Consider the following 25,450-nt stretch of genomic DNA (forward strand, 5'->3'; position numbering starts at 1 on the left):
AGACGGCATCGCCAGATTTCTTAAGGTTTTTCATAGTTGTCAACTTGTCATTATAGTAAATTCTACATCAGTGCAAGACTGATATGTGTCATTCTAGAAAATATTACCTGATTGAATGACGAATTTTGGCCACAAAACTTGATAGCGATAAAAAGACTGCATTGTTAACCTGAAATTTTAGGGTAAAAAAAGCTCTAGGAAATTTATCCCGGCAAATTTCATATAATTGGTTTGTATTTTCTTTTTCCTGTTTAAATTAGGCCGCAAATATCTACTTTGTTCCTTAATATTATTTTCAACGTTGAAAATTGCTTCATATTTGAAAACATGCTGTATGAATTAGGATTTAGAAATTTTTAAAAATATTGAAATTAGTTGCAATTAGAGACGGGCCAAGGAATTTTTCTACAGCCGGAGAAATTCAATCGAGCCAAGGAATGAGTGAAAAAATAGCCACTACATTTTACTCTATGCTGCATCAAATGGCGATTAAAGTGCAAAACAGTTAAAAAAAAAAAAAAAAAAAAAAAAAAAAAAAAAAAAAAAAAAAAAAAAATCAACAAAAGCATGGGTACATAATGCAATGCATCCTCATATTATAATTATTTATTTAAAGGCACCTGCTTGCGTTAGGAAGTAAATTGTATTCAAGTTCTGTATTAAACTGCAAAGATTGCTGTCTCTGAAGATAAACTTCATCCAGCACATTGGCATTCATTTTTGTAGGTTTTACTCATTTTTTGTCTCCACTTGGGGAAAGCTGTAATGTTCGCGTGCATGCTAGGCAAAGTTTAAAGCTGTAATCTTAGCGAGGCATGACCTTGTTTATTTTTCTCCCTCTTTTTGACTGTGTGGTTAAGAGCAGTTATAGGAACTTAAATAGAAAAAAAGGCTCCCTTTCATTTTGATAAGGTTGGAGAGTTCTATGGACACCATTTAATTCGCAATAGAGACGTGTCCGCTGAGTTCTGAGTTATGCATTAGTTTGTCATTTCAAAGAAAATTGATATCTCTACTTTTTATTTTGCTGCGCTAAGAAAAAATGTTGTATGGACGTTCGGACGTTGCCAAATGACTTTAATAAAAAATCTATTTCCTTGGAACGTCATGAATATTTTTTCCTAAAATTTTCAGATACTTTCGATTAAAGTGCGAACGAGGGGCTCCAAAAAATCGGGAGAGAAATATTCACCAGTTCCTTTTGGAATTCATATTTTGTAAAAGGCAATTTGGCAACGTCAGGTAGCTCACCCGACATTCTTCCTCAACACGACTGTAATGCTCTGCAACCCTCATCTGCCATTTAGGGAAAATATAATTTTTCCTGCAGTACGGCAACTCCGTCGTGGGAACTTTCAATCGAGATGATCTAGGTCTGGTCCGCCGACAGCTTCCGAAGATCAGCCTCTTCGGCGCTGATTTGTATAATATTTACTTTCCGATCAGTTCCGCTTGGGCTCCCTGGTTACTAACTTTTGAGTTCCCGGTGACATTTAAAAGTTTTGTTTTATTTTCCCCCGATCCACAGCTTTTTCCCGCTTTTGGGAGTTGTTCCGAAAATCAGGATTAATATGTCATAGTTCGAGGACTTGGAAAGCTTAGATTTGATACCGTTTGCTCGGGAGTGAAAGCTGCAAAACTTAAAACGGATCCAGGCCGCACACGGTGCAAATTGAGTGGTGTGTGGTTCTAGTGAAAGACGCGGTTTTTGATGCTTTGAAAGATAAAAACTCACTGCCGACAGGATATCCTGCACGAGGTTCCCTCCGACATAGGTAAGTCCCTTTTATACTTGATGGCTTAACGTAGTCTTATAATCCTGCTCGGACTAAAAAATACTGAAACGGCGGGGGAAGAAATAAGCGAGGGACCTGAAATGAACTTGAGAGTGAGTTGAATTTTGAAAAACTTGTTAAATTTTTACCCCCTGTAATAATAACGACTTATTATAGGGGTAGGTCCGGCTTTAGCAGTGGCCTACGTGGGCGACCGCCTAGGGGCGCAAGCTGCTGGCGCCCCGCGTTCGTAAATTTAAACAGTCGGTTAAAAAGTAGTACAAAGGAAAAAATCGTAGGGTTCAGTGATATTGATAAATTATGGGTATTATCGACAAAAAGGACAAACCAAATGGATCACATTTAGCAAGAAGGAACCAGCGCGATTACAGTATTTTCAAAATCGTGCAATTTCTTATTTTCTTTTAAAAATACTTAAAATATGTACCATGTTAAAATTTACACAGTTAATATCATTTAAAATTAACAATTTTTTCGGTGGGAGGCAAAAACGATTTGCTACTTAGGGAGATTTCTTAGATAACTCTGAGGAAGCAACTTTTTAACAACACTGTAATCACGCTGGTTCCTTTTCGCTGAATGTGATCCAAATGGAGAAAGTTAAAATAGGTTCGAGTCAAAAATAGCAGCAGAGTGCGATTTGGGCATGCTAAATTTTCAAAATTTCCCGGGGGACCCGGTCCCATATACCCCTCAATCACGACGTACATCATAGGCGACGCATGACAAAATTTGACCCAGGACGCCGAGTATACCAAGGCCGGCCCTGGACAGGGGCGTAAGTTTCACTTTCAGGAACTTAGAGAGTCTAGGATCTAGGGTCTAGGTTAAAGTTTGGTGAGAGGCGAATAGAGCACATGACATGGTGGGAGGGAGGGGTCGAAAAATCGTTCGTTTTTTAAGACAGTAATCATACTTTGACCGTTGTAGATCAATCATGCATTTTCAACGGGGAAGAAAAATTTGAAATTTTTTTTTAAAATCTCAAAAAAGAGTAGGTAATTGTGGGGTAAAATAGGAAATATCTCCATGCATTGATATAATGACTGCTTGTTCTTGCAGCTTGATTATGCCCCATTTTCATGTGCCAAAATACAAAGTCGACGTCTCAACCGTAGCTGATTTTCTTGACGAACACAAAAGTGGCCAGTCGTTTTCATATCCGTTGTAAGTATAAAGCCCTCCAATAAAACGCTGTTTTCAATCATCTTGCAATTAGTATTATCTGTTACGAACTTTATACAACTTAATTTGGCACCAATCGTCCCAACCGATAAAATTTTCAAATACGTACTCAATCAGGGTCGGACTGGCTCGCATCTGAGGGCGTAGACCCTTGGCTGGTTGAAGGGGCGTAATGTGATATTTCCTGATGGGGCATCCCCTTCGTGGAGAGGGGTTCAGAAAATTTTGGCAAAGCAGCACAAGTTTACGCTATTATCAGGTTCAAAGTTTATTAATCGTACAGAGTAAAAATTGTAAAATTGAACGTATAGAAGTAACCGACAGACTTCTGAAATTAAAGAAAACAAAAAAAATTAAAACTACTGGACGCATCCAAGCACCATTATTTCCACAAGAAGCGTGTCAGTGCTGCGGTTTACATGAGCTTAAGACGTGGGTCTAAAAATCCATCCTAAAAAAGAATCAGGCAAGAACCTGAAAAAAGAAGAAAGAACGAGTATCAACACAGCCGACGACAAGAAAGACGTATTCGGGTCTCCTTTTTTAACTTTTCTCCTGAATCTGAGCGACACCTCATTGGCAGCAATAGCAGAGCATTGAGAACCTACGCTTCGCGTCATCGCGCCTTCAATTTTTCAGATGCAGCACGGACGTCCATCAAGTACGAATAGTTGTATCTCTGCGCCGTCGTTAACGCGCATCCTTTCCCTCGCTCTATCTCCATGTTGTGCTTGTTTCCGTTTGTCTTATTTGTAATGTTGCTTTAAATTAGAGCGGAGCATTGCGAGTTCACGAATCACGCCATCGCGGCTTACATTTTGTATATGCAATGTGGACATCCATCTTGCGAGAATAGTTGTATCACGTTTACACTTTAGATGCCTCTTACTTTTGAATTTCGAAATAAATTAAGGTTAAGTTTGCCCGAGATATGCTATGATATGTCCAAATCAATAGTCATTTTGAAAAGGAAGACATATGTTTAAAGGTCTCGCATGAGGTCTATAAAGTGTGCGTATGTCTAAAAATCGAACCGACTATCGTTCCTACAGGAGTTACACATAGAGAATGAAGGAGGGGGATGATAAAGCGCCTGTATGTATGTCAACAAAAAGGAATTTCACAGAAAAGTGTTTACGCTTCAGAAAGTAGTTCTTGGACCTCTGTTCACCACTATATGCGTAAAAGCACCTCTCTTCACTCCTAATTCTCTCTTCTTCCGTTCATTTCAGAAATTTTCCGCATATATCCTCGGTCGAAATTTTTTTCTCTTCTTATTTTGCTATCTGTCAGAGGGGCGCGTTTTTGGCGCGCCAAGGAGGCATATCTGCCAATGGCAGATTGGCCTTATGGCCAGTCCGAGCCTGTACTCAATCATCTGTTGTTAAGTCTAATATAGAATTCAGGCTTAAAAACCGGAGTAGGGCACAGGAGGAAACGGGTATATTAAAATCTAGAAAATCTGCGAAAAGATTCTCATGGTCCAACGGAACTTCTTGCACCTAATTCCTCCACTATAAATTTAAGCGGTGCAGTATTTAAATGCAGTTACCACTGGAATCTTTATTCGTTGCAACGCAACGGGTCTAAATTACTTTTGTAATTAGAAAATCTTACATCCTTCATCCAGGGTTTTCTAGCTTGAACGTATCGGTGATTTGAATGTATATTTTCAGGAAGGATAAACATGATGAGCGGCACGTTCAACCAAGGACAGGCACGATGTCTCCCTTATCGTCTGTGACTTTCTTCACACTTATGCTGGCACTTCATGTTTTACAAGTAAGACTACCTCACGGCATCTCACACTAATTTCGAAAAAGTCATTTTACAGCATGGTGTCTAAAACGGGAAACCCGGGATTCACCAGGAAATGAAAATTTACAGGGAATATTAGGGAATAATCAGGGAATCTATCCCAGAAACCGGGAATCTCTACCGCTTAGGGATCATTCCGCCTTCAACTTTGGCGGTCTAATCTGACTGAGTGCTATTATTGACTGCTTGAATTACACATTTGAAGCTTCAAATCATCAAAAGAATTGAGAAGCTTTCATTGACCAGATAATATAAACATCAGGAACGCTATCGGAATTAAAATTTTGAATGAGCGCCAAAGAAATGGCTGAAGATGAATTAAAATTGATATTCATACATGAAATTCTTGAGAATTATATTCTTTTCCCCCAGAAAATACCGAAGAAGTGGGAGACAACTTCGGTTTCTCATCAGGGAATGAGCTCCTAAAAATCAGGGAAAATCACGGGAAAATCAGGGAAAATCACGTGAAAATCAGGGAAAATTACGGGAAAATCTAGAAATATGCCTGGTCAAAACTTTTAGACACCATGTTTACAGTGAACGAACACAGTAGATATGATTTTGAAAAAGAAAATGAAATTATAAAAGAAAAAGAAGAAAAAAAACCTGCTGTAATATATTTTTTGTAAGAAAATCAACACGGTAGTGCATCGTTCAGAACGATACCAGCAACCGAAATGCAGTCATTCGTCAGAACGGAAACAAAAAAAAAAAAAACTTCGTCAATTTGAAAACTTCTTGATTGAGCTTCCTTCGGTTTATAGGCGACTAATATTTCACGCTTTGCGTTCTTTTCCGGTGAATTTTAATTCAATATATTTTCAAGTGGCTGAAGAGGGGCATTCATGGATGGTTGATGGAGCATCTTGCCAAACATATGTATTGAATTCCCCAGTCAAAAAGCAATTGGAAAATAATGGTGGCAAAAATCCTGGCATCGATATGCATCATCTCTTTTCCTCATAGGAAACTGGTTTTGTTTCCAATTCGAGTCGATTCGAGACTTGCTGTAATCTGTAATGAACGGCAATTGTTTCCCAACGTCTATTTTTTTCCGCACCTAAGCACCACAGCAAACTCGGAGGAGACGAAACTGTTTCTCCTAAGGAGATTGTGACGATAAACTTACCTTCCGTTAACACTCTCCGCCATGGCGAAGAACAATTGCGACTCGCTGTCGGTTGACCAACAGTTGGCCTGCGGAGCGCCTTCAATTTCAAGGAATGCAACTTAACATACACTGACTGGAAGCTGCGACTCTGATTACACACCGATAGATGGCGCCTATACTCTAGTTACGCCAAACAGTTCAAGAAGTCTCCTGCGAGCCAATAAATATCGCGAAAAACCTGATGATGAAGCCCAATGGGTCGTGCAAATGGTTCCTGATAAAGGCGCGCACATTGTAGAGGAGAAATATCAAGGCGTAGAAATTGGGCGTTGACCAAGAGCCGCACCGCGGTTATTTGGTTGTAGGTCGATCTTGGTGGGTCGGGATAATCGAACCGATTGGGCCTGGGAACTACCCAGTCTCTTGCCCATCCCAGAAGGTACCATCCGCCTCTCCCGTTCCGGGCTTCCGACGCGGCAGTGAGTGAGTGGCATGGCTGTCAGCTGGCCCTAATGTGCTGATTACACGCTCTTTCAATCAATTTCCGATCAAAAGGTGACTGATGCGCACCATCTACCATCCGTCAGCACCGCGACCGTCACGCTTCGTCTACAGGCTCCATCCGGAGGAGGACGTGTAGACTGCAGTTGCCGGCCGGTTGCTGCGTCAGTGTCCTCCAGGACTTGTTCGCTGATGAAAGCTCCGCAACTGGTTGAGGGTGATGTGTACTTGCCTTGAGTAAGTGCGGCACATAGACCGGACCGATGATCTCCCACTAACATATCTACAATTTCCTTTCCTTCCCCCCTGAACCAAGGCAACTCGTCGCATCGCACTGTAGAGGACGGCAGTCAATTAAAATATGAAATAAGTTGGTTGAAATGAAACGGGAAGATTGTATTCGACTCAAACGTGTCCTCCGTAAAATTATCCATGATCCGCAAAAATACTTATGGTAATTGTTCAGCTGATAAAAAATCAACGAAAGTTGCCTCAACCCATGTAAAGAAGGAGTTATTTTTTCCATGAAAAGGCAGCAGTACGCCGATGCTATCTCTGGTATAATGTCATGATTTGTGATTAAGTCCCAGCCAACAAATATTTTTCCCACTAAATTCAGCGGGCGGAACTAAAGGTACTCTAGGCGGAACTACGCAGTCACGTACAATTCACTCGTCTTGAAATTCAGTCGTTTTCTGATACATACTCAAGAAAATTTAGTTTTTTTTCTGCCTTGAATCCTAATTTTTTTAAATATAATTAAGTATTCATAAAATAAAGTTTAATTTTGTCACACACTCTGATATGCCGGAAAACATTGTGTAGGTACATAAAGAAAATACAGAAGGTGGTAGCAAGGTAGCCATCTTGAAGATTTGCTGTGACGTAGAAGAGTACACGGACTGGCGCATTGTTCAAAAAAAGAACAAACATTAAAAAAAATTAAAAAGAATAAAATTAAACTTTATTTTATGAATACTTAATTATATTTAAAAAAATTAGGATTCAAGGCAGAAAAAAAACTAAATTTTCTTGAGTATGTATCAGAAAACGACTGAATTTCAAGACGAGTGAATTTTACGTGACTGCGTAGTTCCGCCTAGAGTACCTTTAGTTCCGCCCGCTGAATTTAGTGGGAAAAATATTTGTTGGCTGGGACTTAATCACAAATCATGACATTACCAGAGATAGCATCGGCGTACTCCTGCCTTTTCATGGAAAAAATAACTCCTTCTTTACATGGGTTAAGGCAACTTTCGTTGATTTTTTATCAGCTGAACAATTACCATGAGTATTTTCGCGGATTATGGATAATTTTACGGAGGACATGTTTGAGTCGAATACAATCTTCCCGTTTCAAACAACTTATTTCACATTTTAATTGACAGCGGTCCTCTACAGAGCGATGCAACGAGTTGCCTTGGTTCAGGGGGGAAGGAAAGGAAATTGTAGATATGTTAGTGGGAGATCATCGGTCCAGTCTATGTGCCGCACTTACTCAAGGCAAGTACACATCACCCTCAACCAATTGCGGAGCTTTCACCAGCGAACAAGTCCTGGAGGACACTGACGCAGCAACCGGCCGGCAACTGCAGTCTACACGTCCTCCTCCGGATGGAGCCTGTAGACGAAGCGTGACGGTCGCGGTGCTGACGATCATGCCACTCACTCACTGCCGCGTCGGAAGCCCGGAACGGTAGAGGCGGATGGTACCTTCTTGGATGGGCAAGAGACTGGGTAGACCCCCAGCCTGACCGGTTCGATTATCCCGACCCACCAAGATCGACCTACAACCAAATAACCGCGGTGCGGCTCTTGGTCAACGCCCAATTTCTACGCCTTGATATTTCTCCTCTACAATGTGCGCGCCTTTATCAGGAACCATTTGCACGACCCATTGGGCTTCATCATCAGGTTTTTCGCGATATTTATTGGCTCGCAGGAGACTTCTTGAACTGTTTGGCGTAACTAGAGTATAGGCGCCATCTAGCGGTGTGTAATCAGAGTCGCAGCTTCCAGTCAGTGTATGTTAAGTTGCATTCCTTGAAATTGAAGGCGCTCCGCAGGTCAAATGTTGGTCATCTGACTACGAGTCGCAATTTGTTTTTCGCCATGGCGGAGAGTGTTCACACAACGTAAGTTTACGGAACGTAAGTTCTCCGGTATTGCGGTTTTTGTCAACAGTTAACGAACGATACTTTGCCCATGGTTTCGTTCATCTGGGTTTCATTCGTGTTCTACATCTGCTGCCAACGCATTTGCACGTGTTGCACTGCTTGATAAAGCATGGTAGGTATGCACTATCGTCGATTACGTATAATGCACCGCGTTTTTCCACGAGCGCTATCACCCGTTCATTGGACGTTGAAATTTGGCGTTTAAACAGACCCTTTTATTTTTGTTAAACTATGAGGCTCCTAGTATAACAAGAATAGTATATGTATGAGCTAAAATCATCAGAACACCATTCTTTTCATGTTACTTTTACGATTTTTTAGGGGTTTACGACGTATTACAAATAGTGTTCTGCGTTCCCCTGAAATTCTAGGAGCCACCTTGGCCGGAAAGCTCAATTTTTAGGAGCCATCTATTATTTTCTAGGAGCCAAATTAAATTTTTGTTTACGGGCCATGCTGCGATCGGTGCGTATATAGAGCGCTTCATCGCTACCGGTGCTTCCCGATTGCGAGTTCAATCTGTCAAATTTCCTAGGCGCCACGAGGCCCCCCCCCCCCCCAATTTTTAGGCGCCAAGGCTCGATTTTTAGGCGCATCTGGCGCATGGCGCCCGGGGAAGGCAGAACACTGAATACAAACTCTTTTTCGATTGTTTTATTTGTCAATTTCCTATTTTTGTCATGCCTATTGTGTATTTTAGAACAGTTTACGAGGTCTGGCGATGAAACATTCGAAAACGGGCAATTCGACAGCGAAACCCTCAAGACCAGCCACGAAAAAGATTGGGGATCCGAGATTGTCCGATTATGATCAAACCGGAAAAGATATAATGGTGAGTACATAAGTAATGATGTAATATATGAGCCAATGAAGATATAATATATGAAAGAAAATTTTGCAATATACATACCTATTTAACTGTCGTAATGTATATAAAGAAATGTACAAATATATATGGAACCGCCTTCAAAGTTTACAGCAAAAATCGTGAAATATATACGAAATTCGTAAATATGTGTAGAATCGACTTCAAAATATTCGTAAGAGAATTTCGTGCATTATACAGGATGATCCAAAAGTCCCTTCCACCCCCTCTAATTTTGTACCAATGATGTTACATCGTTTGATGAATGCCCCCTCCCCCTTTCTGTCTCTTAACGTAAAATAAATGCTTTGCAATGAGACTCAGAGGTTGCTCAGCTAACAATAAGTATTCCTGGCTAAAAATTCAATTTGGAGACAAAATGTCACAGACTCGTAACTTCAGTTACAAACGGCCTTTCATAGTTAATGAAGCCTCGTACAAATCGTCGTTTCTCCGGCGGAGGAACGTATATTCAATCCCTGGTTTCAAAATCTACTTTAACAATTCTCTACTATTTAAAACAAATAACAGCGCTAAATTGGCCCAAAATTATTGGAATGCTCTTGGTTCTTTTTTGCAAAATGCAATCCAATTGATACTCGATGCATATTGAGTTGATATCGTCGTCTCCTCTACGAAAGAACGTAACTCCATTTCAATGTTGCCAAATTTACCCACGAAAATTGCCTATTAATTAAGAGAATCTTGGGCATTTCTGACTGAAAATTTCCCTGATTTTTCTCTAGATTTCAAGCAAAAAACAGACCAATTTTGGATGAAAATTGCTTCCGTACATTTTTGTAAAATAAATTAATTGTTCGAGTCAATTTGGCAACCTTGAAATGGAGTTACGTTCCTTTGTGCTGGAAACGACGATATGTGTAATGAAAAATAAATTAGAATGTGGGCTCTCTGTTCCGCAGACGAACTTCATTGATAGCTCGAGAGGGTCTTCAGGAGGTCATCTGAGTTCGGTCCGAAAATCCGCGCCTGTCACCGAATTGGATTCCACTAATATTCTGGGCGCGAACCAAATAGAGATCACGACGGCCATCCTCGACGTCACGACCCCGAGTGTGACGTCGGACCTCCCTTCGCGTCATACGGTCGAGCTGTGGACGAACTCGGATACCCTGCCCAAGGCGAAGGTCACGAAGGGTCGGAGGAAGGTCAAGCGGAGCCTCGGCCGAGGAAACCACCGCGAGGTGCAGCAGGTCATCCAGCATCTGCCTATACCCATCAAAATCAAGAAGAAGAAGAAACGTGACCCAGTCTTCGGCTCCCTCGAGGGTCTCTTTTGGTCCATCATCTCGCATTTTTTGGGTGTGTTCACTAAATATGTCTCTTTCTTCAGAGACGGGCTCCTACCCAAGTTCATTAAGCCATTCCTCCCCGAGTGGCTTGTCGATAAGGAGCCGGTCCAATGATTGGCTGACGGGGGTGAACGGGGACAGAAACCACTAAAATTAGTATCAGTGACATTTAAGCTCATCTCATAAGTTGTAAAAAGATCAGTGCCACGTATAACAGTACAGTACTTGATGAGTACTGAAATATAGCCTCAGCAGCATAAATATAAAGCAAATAGGATTGTTTTCGAAGTGTTTATAACGTGTAATTGGAGGAGGATGCAGAAAGGGAGATACATCTTAATTTATTTGGGTACTATTCATTAGGCCAATGACGCACTGATGTACGGGGTTGAGATGGTATGTAATTGCGCATTACTGGTTAAATTCTGGGAAATTAGAGTGTACAATCAACACCCCCCCCCCTCCCATTTTATCTGTGAAATTGGAGAAAACATGATGTTTTGAGAAAATGGACTTCACGGTGTCCGGGTGGATTTCATTGAACAAATCTTTCTTCGTAACATATGATCATTCAAAGGACGATCAAAAATTTTGAGGACTGAGGATTGAAGAATGGGCCTGTTGCAAACTTTTGCTAGAGCAAAAATAAGAGTTATTTCTTACAGATAATGTCTGAAAAATCACGATGAGCGCATCGGGAAAGTCTGAAATGCACTCATAACTTCACAATCTGCGTAAGAAATTTGCGGTTTTTTGAGCTTCCCGCTTCGAAAACGATACTACGGTACAGGCGAACATTTTGTTAGAGGAGTCGTTCCATTGGCGACAATACCCATCATGGCCGACGCCAGTCCGCCAAAACACGAGAAACGGGACGAGATAACACCTGGCCAGGATAAGAGCAGATAACAATCGGTGTGTTTACGTTCATATTTTCCTCGCCCGCCTTGATTGACCTTGATCTCTCCTCAAATTACGCGCGAAACTGCGGAAGCGTTGGCCATGATGAATATTGCCAACGATGGAACGACTCCTCTGACAAAATGTTCACCTGTGCTGTAGTATCGTTTTTGAAGCGGGAAGCTCAAAAAAACGCAATTTTCTTACGCAGATTGTGAAGTTGTGAGTGCATTTCAGACTTTGCCGATGCGCTCATCGTGATTTTTGAGACATTATCTATAAGAAACAACTCTTATTTTTGCTCTAGCAAAAGTTTGCAACAGGCCCATTGCATCTTTGACTGTGTAAAATGGACGTACTTATGCTAAAAGGAACTATCTGCGTAGGCCGTAGGGCTTGACAGCAATATAGGTTCTTTTAGCATAAATACGTCCAAATGTGCCTTTTTTCATTTCATGTTCGGCAAGACAACGGAACGTGCCAAGTTTTGCAGGCTTGTTAAGCCATTGACATAAGATAAATAAATTTGTAGCTTAGAAATTGGGAAAAGTGTGGCCGTGGGCCATACTGGGATGATAGCCATAAAATCGACTGGAAAAAAAAATTGGCAGGAAAGAGCACCGTGTTACTCAAGACAATCGTCCGTACATCCCTCTCATGAGAATGGGATAATGTGTCCTTACTGCTGTTTTGTGGGTAAAGAAGTAGATTTATGCGCATTTGCTGTTTTTACATAAGTCCCTTTTTTACAGACATGACTTTCACTGTTGTTATTAAGTCCGTTCATTTATACTGGATTACCCGAATTTTAAAGGAAATTTAAAGGCCGAAATTCAATCGATTAAATTAATTTTAAGTTGAGTTGTTACGGATTTTGTAAAGGAAAGTTTATTTCGAAAAGGGCGTTAGTGCTTTCTTTGATAACGCGGTAGAACGGGTAATAATCTTCACAGTATGAGCACAGGGTGTCCTCCTTCGTTGTCACCGGCATGGGAACGCCGTGCTCTGCAGTAACTATTCGAACACGGCCGTCATGGGGGGTTGCATGCTTTCACATTTGAAGGCGATTATTGCCAGAGCGCAACTGCGAATATTCATCAGTGATACTTAATAATAGTCTTTCAGTGTATTTGTAAGACTCCGCGCCTCATCTTTTCTTATCAATATTTTGTAGAGGGATTAAAATTCAATCTCTGAAAACCCATGTGTCTTGGCCACACCGTGACTCAACTTCCTGAACGGTTAACCAATAGTTCGGCGTCATCTGACATTTATACTTTGCTAACCATCGAGAAATAACATTAGCCGATAAAGACGAGGTGCTAGTTTCACAGTAACAATTTTATCTTTTAAAATCCTCCATTTCAAAGAATGACTCCACCTACAGGATTTAAAAGTGATTTAAAAGTCTATTTACGGTGTATTGTCATAGAATGTCAGATTTTTCTTTTTTCCCCATCTTATCTTTTTAAAATCTTTCTAATATTTACAAACCGCTGCTATCCACTCAACATCCCAGGTTAGAACCATCGATTTAAAAATCTTCGGCACCAGTCTTTAGTCAATGCAGTCAAAAGCGATGTCTTTCTTGGGGTTTTCCTCATGATGAAATAGGACAAAAAGCTCATTGTATGAAGTTCACTGAACAGAGAACACCCAGGAGAAACTAATGGGTTTTCCAGCGCGTAAGAACTTCCAATTCGCACGAGATATGAATATAAATATTACGTAAAAGAGTAATACAGTCAAAAACACTTGAACATTTTTCCCTCCTTCATTTCTGCCAAGTGACAGTTCATCTACATGCCTTTCGTGATATTTTCATAAATGTTTAAAAATATATTTTAGAGCCAAAAGGATGAAATGGCAATTGAAAGCCGAATTTATTTTCTAAACAGTGGTCCCCAAGTACTATCAGAGGGTCCAAGTGTACCTTGTTGATTGAAATAACTGACATTTTCTGACGTTTTTGCAGATTTTATATTCCGTCTGTGAGAGGGGAGCCTATAAGACCACCGCGAGATTGTCTGGACCGTCAAGGGCGCTGCGCTTGTGGTCTCGGAGTCCCTAGGCTGGATTTTGCCGCGCGGGTCTTCCGGTCTTCAGCTTACTTGGGGACCACTGCTCTAGAACCCTGCTTACTCCTTACTTTAAGATCCACCTGTATCAAACGTATTAAAAATGATGTATTATGAATATTGAATAAATTATTATGACCTCTGTTATTGCGTTTTCTTCCTATATCTTGTCACCCCTCGCGCAACCTTTTTCAGTTAGTCTTATTTGTCATCTGGGGGTTGTAACCACACTGAATCCTTATCTTGGTTTTACTACTAATCAGTCTTTGTAGTTTGCATGTGAAAACCCTTGTAGGCTGGTACATTAGGGTGCGTCAAAAAAAATGAAAGTCTGAAATGTTCCGCTCCCCAGGCGGCAATCGATGACTTTTGGTAAAAAAACATGTTTGCCAAAATTTGGGCCAATTTCAATCATTTTAAATGGTGCCAAAGGTCAATTTTGTGATGAAATTATGATATTTTGGTTTAGACCTAGATTTCGTACAAAAAACTCGATTTTACGCTGAAATCGTGCGTTTACGAGAAAAATGTCAAAGAACTCGACTTGTAGAGGATGAAATTTTACATTAGGAGGACGTCTTTGTAACCGATAAAAATCAAATTGAACTAGAAAAACTCAACTCGGTATTTATTTTTTTGGTCCTCAGAATTTCCGAGGTCTTACTAAGTAGAGGTTTAAAAGACTCATTTTTCACGAAAATAAGTCGAAAGAGGGTATAAATGAACTGTAGGCAAGTTTTGAGGATGCAAATGTCATCAGAACTTCCTCAGTTTCAAAAAAAGTTCCAACTATTTTGCACAATCCTCCAAAAAGTGTACGACTCGAGAAGCAGGATCGTGCTATAATAGTAGGGGGAAAGTGCGGTCCAAAATCTACGACCAAAATTACATAGGAAATGATACCTCACATGATGAGACAGAATGAGCATTTTAAAATACCGATTTCCCAGACCCTCTTATTACGGCCGCCATTTTCAATTTTAACTTTATTGAGGGATATTCCGGGGTCGGGCCATTTTTAACTTTTAGGAAGTTGTTCAGGGGGACCTACTGATGACGATTACATAGGGAAAGTTTGTTACGCAATTTTTCCTGGTCAAACCGCACTTTCCCCCTACTATTATAGCACGATCCTGCTTCTCGAGTCGTACACTTTTTGGAGGATTGTGCAAAATAGTTGGAACTTTTTTTGAAACTGAGGAAGTTCTGATGACATTTGCATCCTCAAAACTTGCCTACAGTTCATTTATACCCTCTTTCGACTTATTTTCGTGAAAAATGAGTCTTTTAAACCTCTACTTAGTAAGACCTCGGAAATTCTGAGGACCAAAAAAATAAATACCGAGTTGAGTTTTTCTAGTTCAATTTGATTTTTATCGGTTACAAAGACGTCCTCCTAATGTAAAATTTCATCCTCTACAAGTCGAGTTCTTTGACATTTTTCTCGTAAACGCACGATTTCAGCGTAAAATCGAGTTTTTTGTACGAAATCTAGGTCTAAACCAAAATATCATAATTTCATCACAAAATTGACCTTTGGCACCATTTAAAATGATTGAAATTGGCCCAAATTTTGGCAAACATGTTTTTTTACCAAAAGTCATCGATTGCCGCCTGGGGAGCGGAACATTTCAGACTTTCATTTTTTTTGACGCACCCTACTGGTACATGAATTTAAAGGTTCGGCTTTTTTTAGTATTTTTTTCTCAAATTTTATTTTCTGAAGGTCCAGTGGTGTTAACAAATCAGACTGGAGGTGTCTCGTGAGCTGTAATGAAAGATTTGTGTTATTGTATGTACGTGTACAAAAAGTTGTTTATCAACACGTATCGTTAAAATAAAAGCCGGAAAAAAGTCTCATTACTCAGCCACTGAAATTAAAAAAAAAGTAATAATAATAAAAAATAAATAAATAAAAAATACAGCATTTTTTCCGAGGCATGGAAATCAACAAAACCATTTGAAACTCGCATCTCTCTTGCCGTTGAGACCGTGGCGCTGTTGCCACAGCGATACTTTGCGAAAATGAAAGTGAGAGAAATGATAAAATCGAGTAAAGTGGGCGGCAATGTTACGCAGCTGAGACCGTCGCGTCGCCATAATCGTGAAGTTCAGGCTTCGATTCTCGATGGCGTGAGTGCTTGACTGACGCTCTTAAAAGCAAAGCGTGACTGATGTCAGAATACCAGTCCGTGTACAGTTGCGGCAGCAGGCTGTGATCGTAAAATGCAGAACTCTGGTCTTCTTTTGAAGAGCCTTGCTCTTCTGCTTCTGATTTGTACGATTGAGTTTCGGACTTTGAGAGTATCCGCCGTAAGTCAGTCTTTGATCTATCAATCTTGTTTCATTTTTTAACGCGCAGTGGAAGTACGAATAAAATTAAAAATTTTCTACAAAAAAGTTAATTTTTAGCGCATTGTCAGATACATCCAGTAATCGCTACACTGTGCAAAATATTTGAATTTCTGTTATTGATACTAATAATAAGTAAGAAAGGTGAAAAAAGAAGGGACAAAATTGAACGAACGAGGAACAGTTTAAAATTTTTGCCGCAAGCAGGCGTGAACTTAACAAAAACGGGTCTTACTTTGTCTGATATTCATCTTTCTAAGCTCTAAGAAAATTTTTTGAGTCGTTCTTCCTTGGAAGCAATCAGATATATGTAGGTAAACTGTTTGCGAGTTACTCGATTTTAGAGCCGCTTTCACTCAACACACAGTCATGGGCAGAGCTAAGGACTTGGCCGTATTTATGCTAAATGGAACTATGAGCAAGATGGGATGTGCTCGTTAGTGCTCGGGCCATAAGTATGAATGGGAATTTTAAAGCGCCAGTGACGTCAGCGGTGTCGCCGTCGGGGCGCTTTAACTCATGAGCCCTGTCCACAACGCTCTTGTCACATGTCCACGGCTCACGAGTTAGCGCTCAGTTCCTTTTGATTCAATGTAAAATCCCGCTTTTCCAATTTTTCAAAAGGAACTATACCCACTTTTACATTGTTTCTCAGCCAGCTCCCCACGAGCACACCCCATCTTTCCACTTGCACATAGTTTTTTGTAACATAAATACGTCCATTTGAGAGCGAACGCGCGTCATTTATAGCGTGATATGTTTAAGTGCAAGACACTTTTCCGTGATTTTTCACTTTTATACTTGTTTCTCCTCTTCCTCTTCGTCTCCTTATCTAGTGCTACATCTAGGCGATGATGACCTATGCCTGTCTTTTACTGACATTTTTTTTCTTACTCTGCCAACCGCAGCAAATTAATACGGGAAAAACCATACGATTTCCTTCATAGCTTCAGTCCAATATCAACATGGTGTACCAAAAGTCTCTCCCACCCCCAACTTTTGAACGAATAAAGGTAGCGAAATGAAAGTTTGAAGATGTTAGTATATCAGGTATTATTACACACTTACTATCTTTCCTTCAAGGGGTAGATTATCATCACTCTTTTGGATCTCCGGTGTCCTCACGTATGCTTTCTGCAGGGGCGTACTGGGACCCTTAAAGGGGCGTATAGGACAGACACTTTGAGGGCGCCACCACAGGGGAAGGGGGGTCCGGTGGGGAGTCCGGGGATCCTAACCCGGAAAATTTTGAAAAACATAACCTTTTTAGACGCAGTTTTAAGCCATTCTGAAGAAAAAATAAATGAAAAATGGTTTCGCATATTAGAGTCACTTTACGTGGTTTTAAATGAGAAAAATTGTACCACAAGATCTCAGCACCACCTTCGCCGCACCAACCTGCCTTGTTCCCTCACGCACTTGTCCGGAAAGGGGCGCCCTGTCTCTAAATAAGAAAGCATGCTCTCTCTTAACAAGAAGGCGTTCTCTTACATCTTCATCGTTGCATGATCATTATTTTTTTTTTTTTTCATTTTCTGGAAAGTAGTAGGGCGTCAGGGCGCCTGGGCGGGAGGGCGCACCGGGACACTGGCTTTCTGTGCTTCTTTTTGACACTCTCAACTGTACAGCAGCTATCTCTTTTCCACAGGCGAGAGGAACTCAGTCCATAGCTCCTGCTTTTGAAAGAGGGTCTGGAAATTACCGCCCGACGTTCATACAAACTTTACACAATGTCCGAAATAATGACGAATGTAAACGCCTTGGGTACTGGCCTGGATCCAGAGCCATTGCTCGCGCTCGTATACCCTGTGATCGTGCAAGGTTTGTCGTTTTGTTTCCCTCCCGAATCCTACGTATGAGGGGCTCGAAGAATAAGGCGCATAAGTGCAGTTTTTGTTACTTCGAGAAATACCGGGTTGAAGCTTCGAAATTACACGAATCCTGAAGGCGGAGAGAAAGTTCAGACTGACATTCTGATGCTTAAAAATTGGAATTTGGGGGCGAATTTTCCCCAGCGTATGCATAATGACTAGTTTTATTTGAAATAATTAAAAACTCGTTTTTTTCAAAAACTGCACCTCTGCGCCTTGTCCTCCAAGCCCTTCTATTATGATACCAAAAAACGGTTGTTTTCGTAAATCTCGCCCTCTTTGGTGTGTCGAGTTCCTGGTGAGCCTCAAAGTCTGTAATGTGTCTTTAATGAAAGGGAACTTTACCCGGAGAAAACGGTTCAGTGCTCACGCCTAGGGAGCAGGGCCGGATTTACCTACTTGCCGCCCATGGGCCGCCTGTATATTGCGCCCCTTTCTCATTCGTTTTGAAATATCAATGAAAACCATCAAATGAACGTGCCAGCGGGGGAGGGGTGCTTAAGACGCGTTTACTCGCGTTGAACACATTTTTTGGGAAAGCCTTGTCAACACTACCAGCAAAAGTTCACGGAACTTTGCGCGAAAGTTAAGTCTCGTAAACCTATCTCTGTGTGGACAAGGCCTTCCATTCATATGAACGACAAAATTATGAAAGAACAAACATAAATGTGGATTAATGGTTTTAACTTCCACCGCCGCGCCGCGCCGCGCAGACCGCACCGTGTTTGGCGCAATGCGTGAAGTATTCCGACAGTCTTGTAGGCGCTATAAGTTTCACGCCGACCGCTGCTGAACGCACTGTGTTCGCCGCAATGCGTGAAGTATTCGTGCAGTCTTGTAGGCGCTAATATGTGTTACATGCTGAACGCCGCACCGAGGGCATATCCTTTTCATCTCAAGTCCTCGTCATCATTTCTCTCAAAGTCGCGCCGTTCCAGGCAAAATTGTGTGTTTGGTTTCTCTCTTAACTCGATTAATTAAAGGTGCTGTCTCTTGTATCACTGAGAGACGACAAAATTAGAAATTACTATACTCTCAGGAAATGAGAGATTTAGTCGCCTTTTCTCGTTTGTAATTTTTTTTTCCAAATCCGATTTTTTTAATACCTACATTTAACAAATTTGCAAAATTTGCTGCCTCATGTAGATTTGCCGCCATGGGCCGCGGCCCATGGGGCCACCCCCTTAGTCCGGCTCTGCTAGGGAGGTGGGTCGAATCGTATTACGTAGATTTTGTGGGCACCAGCCCTGCTCGGATTATGTCAGATCTTAAGAGAGTGGCTGGTACCAACTCAAAATTTAGGTAGCTCTACCGCTACTTGACCTCCTCAGACATGAACCTGAGCTGTTTTTTTCCGGGTAAGGTAGGGGAAGTTCTCGCAATTAATATTAGCTTTTACCTCATCTACCTCTCAAACCACCATCAGTCTTGGCGTAGAATATCTGCAAGTGGCCCATAGTGCGAAAACAATGTTGTGCGAAGGCACTACATTTTCATTTTGATATTTAAACACGGAATTAAGTTCTGATCGGGCCGAATATAGCGTTTTGTTACGTTTCACCCAAAATCCAAGCAACTTAATACAGATCTTCCAGAAATAGCTCCAATTCCGTTATTGTCTTTTATGCTCTAAAATTGTATTGAACAGAGGGAAGGGGATTTCAAACGAATTTATGATCTAAGAATGTATTTATGTTTATACTTAGGATTGAATTTTATGAGATTTTCGAGAATAATTCATGCCTAACGCTAGGATATCATCATCTTTTCCATGAGAATTTCATCGAGACATATAAGGAGAGAACCAGACAGTGCTGGAAAGCATGCAGCCTCCGTTCAAAAATGCATTAATAATTTTAGCAAACGCCTAAGCTAGCTGACAAATTTGGAGTTTGCACTGGGAAAAAAAAACACATTGGATCTAGAGTCCTGCAGACTCTTGAAAACATTGAAAAGCAAAAATACTCTTGATTCAATCGGATTTTTGCTTGAATCAAAACGAAATCCGCTTAAATTAAGAGGTTTGATTCTTGATTTACGCTAGATTCCGATTGAACCAAGAGTACTTTTTCTTGTCGATGTTTTTAAAAGTCTGGACGTAGATCCATTGTGTTTTTTTTTCCCAATGTGGAGTATCTACGGTTGCGACGTTTTCGTGCGTGTGGTGTTGAACCTGGTGGATAGTCCTTCAAATGATACGGTGATTTCAGGTTTCATGACAAGAGATCGAGGCCATCAGTTACTGTGCATCGTGCCAAAGTTGGCAACGCACTTTAAAACATACGCAGAAACTAGAGGAAACAAAGATACAAAATAAAAAAAATATGTCAATATGACGTGCAGCCATGTTTCGGATGCTAATGGCACACCTTCCGACCGTCTGGCACTTATTTTGTGTCATATTTCAGTCACAGTTGTAGAAAATAAATTTTTATGATTTGCACGGAAGTGATCCAAAACCGAAGAATATCCCACAACGTGAGCTAACGTTCGTTCATTAAACTCAGATTGGTTTTTTTCCAATCTCTAGGAATGGCGCAACTAACGCGCATCTGAAAGTGCTCGAGGAGCTGATTTCGCAGTATTTTTAATAATTTTTTTCTGATATGGGAAAGCGTATAAAAATGGATTCGAAAGTGAGAAAATCTACCGACTTGTAACGTCATCTTAGGGTTTTTTTAGAGGAAAAATATTCCATTCGATACTGATATCGAAAATGCACTTGAATGTGATATTTTTCCTTTAAAAAAACCCTGCCTTTATTACATTGAATTTCTTTGTCAAATTTGGTACATGAATTCTTTGGTCTCATGACAACAGAAGTGCGATCCCAAAATTCGAGGAAAATGACACGTAGCTGAAATTATAGAACGAATCGATGCGATATATCGCACGCCGCTCTGACATAAACAATGGCAACGCCCTTCGAATCACCTTAAAGTACGCAGGTACCCAGACTTGATGATATCCTCAAAGATATCCGGAGTGCTAAATTGATCGATTTTTCCTCAGCCCGGGAAGAACGACCTTTAAACCTCATTTAAGGCCCTGATGACTCTAGCCATACAGAATGTGCCTGAATTATTTTTATAGATGTTAGAAATGTTGCTAAACCCTCTCGATAAAAATTAAATCAGTAAATATTATCAGCAAGACAGTCTACAGAAAATATTTTAAAAGTTTTCAAGACGGTTCCGAAGAATTTTCATTGCCACCTTAAAATAGGTGACTTGAAGAAGTTTTCAAAACACTCTGAAATCGTTCTGACGACTCCTAAGGTACCCAAAACGTTTCTGTGAGACGTCTTAGAAATATATCATGAACATATTTTTTTCAAAACATTTCTAAAACGTTGTGTGCTTTCAGGGTTTCACAGCACCGATTTTCCCTTTGGCAAAGACAGACGGTCGTGCATCATTTTTGCCATTTTCCTCTCTACTCCCTCTTTTATCTCCTGTCTGATCCAAATCCGATCTTCTATCTCATTACAACTGACAATAATTATGGTGTCATCCTAACAAGTCTATTATGTTTGTGTAGGATTGCCCTGAATCGGCTTAATGTGTCCGGCGTATCCAGCTGCCATGAAGCAGCATGCCTGCCTAAGCATAAATTCGGGTTACCTTCGGCTCCGCCTTTTTGTCGATGGAGTTGGGGCTGCGCCTTTTATTGTGATCCTGTGACTGGCAGAGAGACCTTTGAGAAAAATGGGAGACAAGTCTCAATCTTCCGGCTTTCAGAGATTCAAATTCCACTCCAGTGACGCTCTTCCGGCATTCAGAGATTGTAAACAGCTATCTTAACGCGACGCCATGGAATCCGAGACTTGTAGAGAACCAGGAACTTATTGAGAGTACTTCCACTGTTATAATTTTAATTCACTGCAAAAAATAGGGTGTGTTTCTTGCTTTTTCTATTTTTTTAAATTCATGCACCAATTCTTTAAATGTTTGTTCAGAAATGTCCAGTAAATCCGGAAGGTGTCGTCAGACCTGTTTCAAAGCTTTATTATACCATTTTAGCAGAACCTACATGATTATTAGTTTGTTTATGATTTTCCCTTGTATACAAAATAATCCAGTTACTGTTGATGACAAATGAGTACATAATATTTCAACGAATAAGGCCGTAACTTCAGTGACTGACTGGTCCAAAATAGGACACACAACCGGTGGCGAGGTATGAATGATCGATTATCGATATTTCTCCATTTGAATCTATGGTAAAGAACCGATTATTAAGGTGTTCTCTTAATAATCGATCCCTTGATGACGATGCATCTTGGTACCTTGAAAGATGCCTTAAAAAGAGTCCTCTTCAAACTCAGATTAGCGGTGAGGAAAAACATTCAAAAGTTGATAGTGGCTTTCTTTAAATCAAATTTGCTTTTTTTTTTTTTTTTTTTTGGTCTACTTTGACGAACCAAATACCTTCCTAGTTTCAAAAATACAGTGTAGCATATATTTTCCTACGGTTGAAACCCTCGTCAGATATGTGTGAAACGCGCCTGCAGGTAATGCGAGTCGACTCATCATCAAAAACAAAAAAAAGGAGGAAAAAAGTGACAATCGAAACATCACATGTCTCGAGGTGGCGCATTACCATTACGGAGAATTATCAGCGTTCGTTCCGAAAAAACCACCACGTCGCGTAGCATAGTATCATGCAATGCACTTAATTCCAACACCGAATATCAATATCGTCGTAAATAGAAAAAGTAAAAAAAAAAAATTCGTTGAATATTTTGGAGGGCCACCTTTTCACCCCTCACACGTATCACCACTTTTGAAATTTTTTGTAAGTCCTCGAGGGTCCGGCACGGCGCCTTGCATGAACCGCTTATATTTTTCATTTAGAGGCCCCCTTTTTTTCATCGTAGGGCCCCTTTCCGTCACATTAGGGGTCTTGGGGCTGTTGATAAATTTTATTACCACAGTTTTTGTTCTTGGGGTCCCTCCATTCTTTCTCAAGCCCCCCTGAAATCTTTGAAACTAGAAACTTGAGGTCTTGGGCTCTCAGCAGTGGCGTGGCGTGCTTTGCGATATATCGATTGATCTGCCATTTAAATCTATGGAAAAGGATCGATTATCAAGGTGTTCGCAGCGAACACCTTGATAATCGATTCTTTACTACAGCTTCAAATGGAGAAATGTCGATAATCGATCCTTCACGCTACGCCACTGGCTCTCAGGGCTCCTCCGTTACTTCTGAGTCCCGTAGGACCACGTTAATACCACTAGATTTCTAACTGTGAGTCCTCAGGGGCCAAAATTTCAAATTAGGAGCACAATTTTTTCCGCTTCTTTGCGGTTCATCAATACTGCCGTGCTGAGGAAGAACGCCGTATGAGCCATCAAGCGTTACCAAATTTCCCACGATGAAATACGAATTTTCAAGAAAACTGCTGGATATTTTTCTCCAAATTTTTCAGGCAATCTTGCGCACACTTTTATCTGAGATATCTCAAAATTTGAGTGGAAACTATGCACAACTTTCCTATAAAGTTCATTTTTTTATCTGGGGAAATTTGGCAACTCTTGAATGTACATACGGCATTCGGTTTCAGGACATTTTGTCCGCGCACCTTTTTTGTCCGGTAGTATACGCCCACGCGTAAAATAAGCAACAGTGACTTGGTCCAAGCGGTATATTTTAGTCGGTATGTAAAATTTTATTGACAATATGAAATTGAGAGAGAAGGAGGTGTTGTTAAGGTTGCTCATTTTCTAAATGAAATGTTACTTTCTCTTTTTGATTCATCTTTTTAAATTGTCATTGGTGAATATATGGTTTTATTTCTATCCTTAAAATATTCGATGTACAATATACCTTATACCCTACATATTATGTATAGGTACTTTTTTTAATTTTTTTTTTATTTTACATCGATCTTTTAGAGTCAAATACGTCAAATTTTGAGTGTTTGGTTGCGCGTACACCTCGCTGCAGCACAGTAAAAGCACAAAATGTAAAATAAAAAAAAATTAAAGTGCCTTGGAAATCATTAAATTTGACACGGAACTACCAATATTTAAAAAACACATTATATTATTACTCTCCTTTGATAAATTGATACGTATATTTTCCCCATCAATTTAAATGAGAATAATCAATGCAGAGTGTGCGAACATTTCAAAATCATCATTTAAAAAGCGCTGACTATGCGAGTATAAATATTAGAGTCTGACAGAGCGGAGCGGCGAGCTGCGAGCGTGAGAGGCTCACTGGCGCCTACAAACCTAAGTGGATACTTCACGTATTGCACAATGCTTGAAGTATCCACTTAGGTTTGTAGGCGCCAATGCGCGTTCCACGCTGACCGCCCGCCCGCCGTGCGGCGGCGCGCCTGAAGCAACTATTTCACAACAGAGGTGTTGCACAGTATTATACTAAACTGAACGTATTAAGAAAGACATGCATCCTTTAAAAGTACAGATCTTTCCTCGCAAAATAAATCAAGATACTTATCGTACACAGGAAAAATCTAGGAGCCTTTAGCTGAGGCAAATCAAGAGGTTCATTCGGTTCAGGTATAACAAGGTGGGAATTTCTTGAAAGATAATTAAGTCCTGTTGCACCAAAGAGGTGTAGAGAGTTTTAGTGAATTTTGTCTAATGGCATTGACGCTCCCTCATTTTTACCAACAATCTCAAATATATATTATGCTCCGTGGGATCAAACAACCAAAAAACAAAAAAACAAGCAAACCCTCATTCTTCCCACACATTATACATTTTCATCCAAAAACGTCGTTAGCAATTGTCGTTTGTATTTACATGTGGACCAATTAACTTTGGGTCTCAACTGGCACGTGGACCAAAACCTCCGTGCCGAAAAAACGCGTGGACGTAAATTACTGGGAAAAAAAAGGTGCGCGGACAAAAAATCGTTGACGAAATGTCCTATAACCCGGCGTTCTTCCTTAGCATGGCAGAATGCGCACTCCCTTCACGTTGATTCTCACTCGTTCAGATCAGTTCGCCTTCACTATGCCGATAGGCAATGGAGGTTCCTTAAGGGCAGTACTTGTTGTTCGCAGTATTTTACATACGTCAACTCGGTTTATTCATAGCTGTAGCGGCTAAATACTTCATTCATATTATTTCCAACTTGTTCCGACAGATGCGCCTTTAACATCACGATAGGCAACATGAGCGACTTGGGAGCAGTAATAGTTGCTGGCCGCATTTCGGCAACGTTCACTCAGTTTGTTCATGGATGTAGCAGTTTAACGCTTCACGACTATTGACATTTCGCCTTCAATATTTCGTTCGGCAATTTGAGCGGCTTTTGGGCGGTAAAAGATATGATTGCAGAAATTTTGTCATGTCAACAAGCATAGCAGCACAAACAGACTATTGCTAACCCTTTCTTACAATGGTCATAGCAGATGCTCATAGCCCAAGATTTTCTTTTGAAAAAATTCCAAGTCAAGAAAAAATGATTTGAATGTGAAAATAGACGTGGAACTTTATTTCTA

The 25,450-nt window shown here is 40.5% G+C and overlaps 2 protein-coding genes across 3 annotated transcripts; both read left to right on the plus strand.

The window, feature by feature from the left end:
• The first annotated feature begins 1,399 nt into the window (after nt 1-1,399).
• Nucleotides 1,400-13,937, plus strand: LOC109037661 (uncharacterized). 2 transcript variants are annotated; one of them, XM_072298292.1, is made up of 6 exons: nt 1,400-1,775; nt 2,859-2,963; nt 4,658-4,763; nt 9,292-9,423; nt 10,380-10,779; nt 13,645-13,937. In XM_072298292.1, exons 2-6 carry the CDS (start codon nt 2,866-2,868, stop codon nt 13,662-13,664), a joined length of 756 nt encoding a protein of 251 aa, XP_072154393.1. In that variant the 5' UTR covers nt 1,400-1,775; nt 2,859-2,865; the 3' UTR covers nt 13,665-13,937. The 2 variants fall into 2 exon arrangements, with proteins under 2 accessions (XP_072154393.1, XP_072154392.1); XM_072298291.1 differs by lacking the exon at nt 13,645-13,937 and having other exon boundaries at nt 10,380-11,378.
• A 1,964-nt stretch (nt 13,938-15,901) lies between these two features.
• On the plus strand, nt 15,902-23,168 carry LOC109037658 (uncharacterized). The gene is made up of 3 exons (XM_019052427.2): nt 15,902-16,060; nt 17,748-17,920; nt 21,511-23,168. Exons 1-3 carry the CDS (start codon nt 15,974-15,976, stop codon nt 21,731-21,733), a joined length of 483 nt encoding a protein of 160 aa, XP_018907972.2. The 5' UTR covers nt 15,902-15,973; the 3' UTR covers nt 21,734-23,168.
• Nucleotides 23,169-25,450: the final 2,282 nt, after the last annotated feature.

This window comes from Bemisia tabaci, chromosome 3 (genome assembly GCF_918797505.1).
Source record: "Bemisia tabaci chromosome 3, PGI_BMITA_v3".
In the NCBI taxonomy this organism is placed as follows: Eukaryota; Metazoa; Arthropoda; class Insecta; order Hemiptera; family Aleyrodidae; genus Bemisia; species Bemisia tabaci.

Bases quoted from the DNA above. Each gene is read 5' to 3' on its own strand.
- LOC109037661 (XM_072298291.1), top strand. From the start codon at position 2,866: ATGCCCCATTTTCATGTGCCAAAATACAAAGTCGACGTCTCAACCGTA. The intron at 2,964-4,657 runs GTAAGTATAAAG...GTATATTTTCAG, and splicing joins CAGTCGTTTTCATATCCGTT to GAAGGATAAACATGATGAGC. The intron at 4,764-9,291 runs GTAAGACTACCT...TGTGTATTTTAG, and splicing joins TGGCACTTCATGTTTTACAA to AACAGTTTACGAGGTCTGGC.
- LOC109037658 (XM_019052427.2), top strand. From the start codon at position 15,974: ATGCAGAACTCTGGTCTTCTTTTGAAGAGCCTTGCTCTTCTGCTTCTG. The intron at 16,061-17,747 runs GTAAGTCAGTCT...TCTTTTCCACAG, and splicing joins GGACTTTGAGAGTATCCGCC to GCGAGAGGAACTCAGTCCAT. The intron at 17,921-21,510 runs GTTTGTCGTTTT...ATGTTTGTGTAG, and splicing joins ATACCCTGTGATCGTGCAAG to GATTGCCCTGAATCGGCTTA.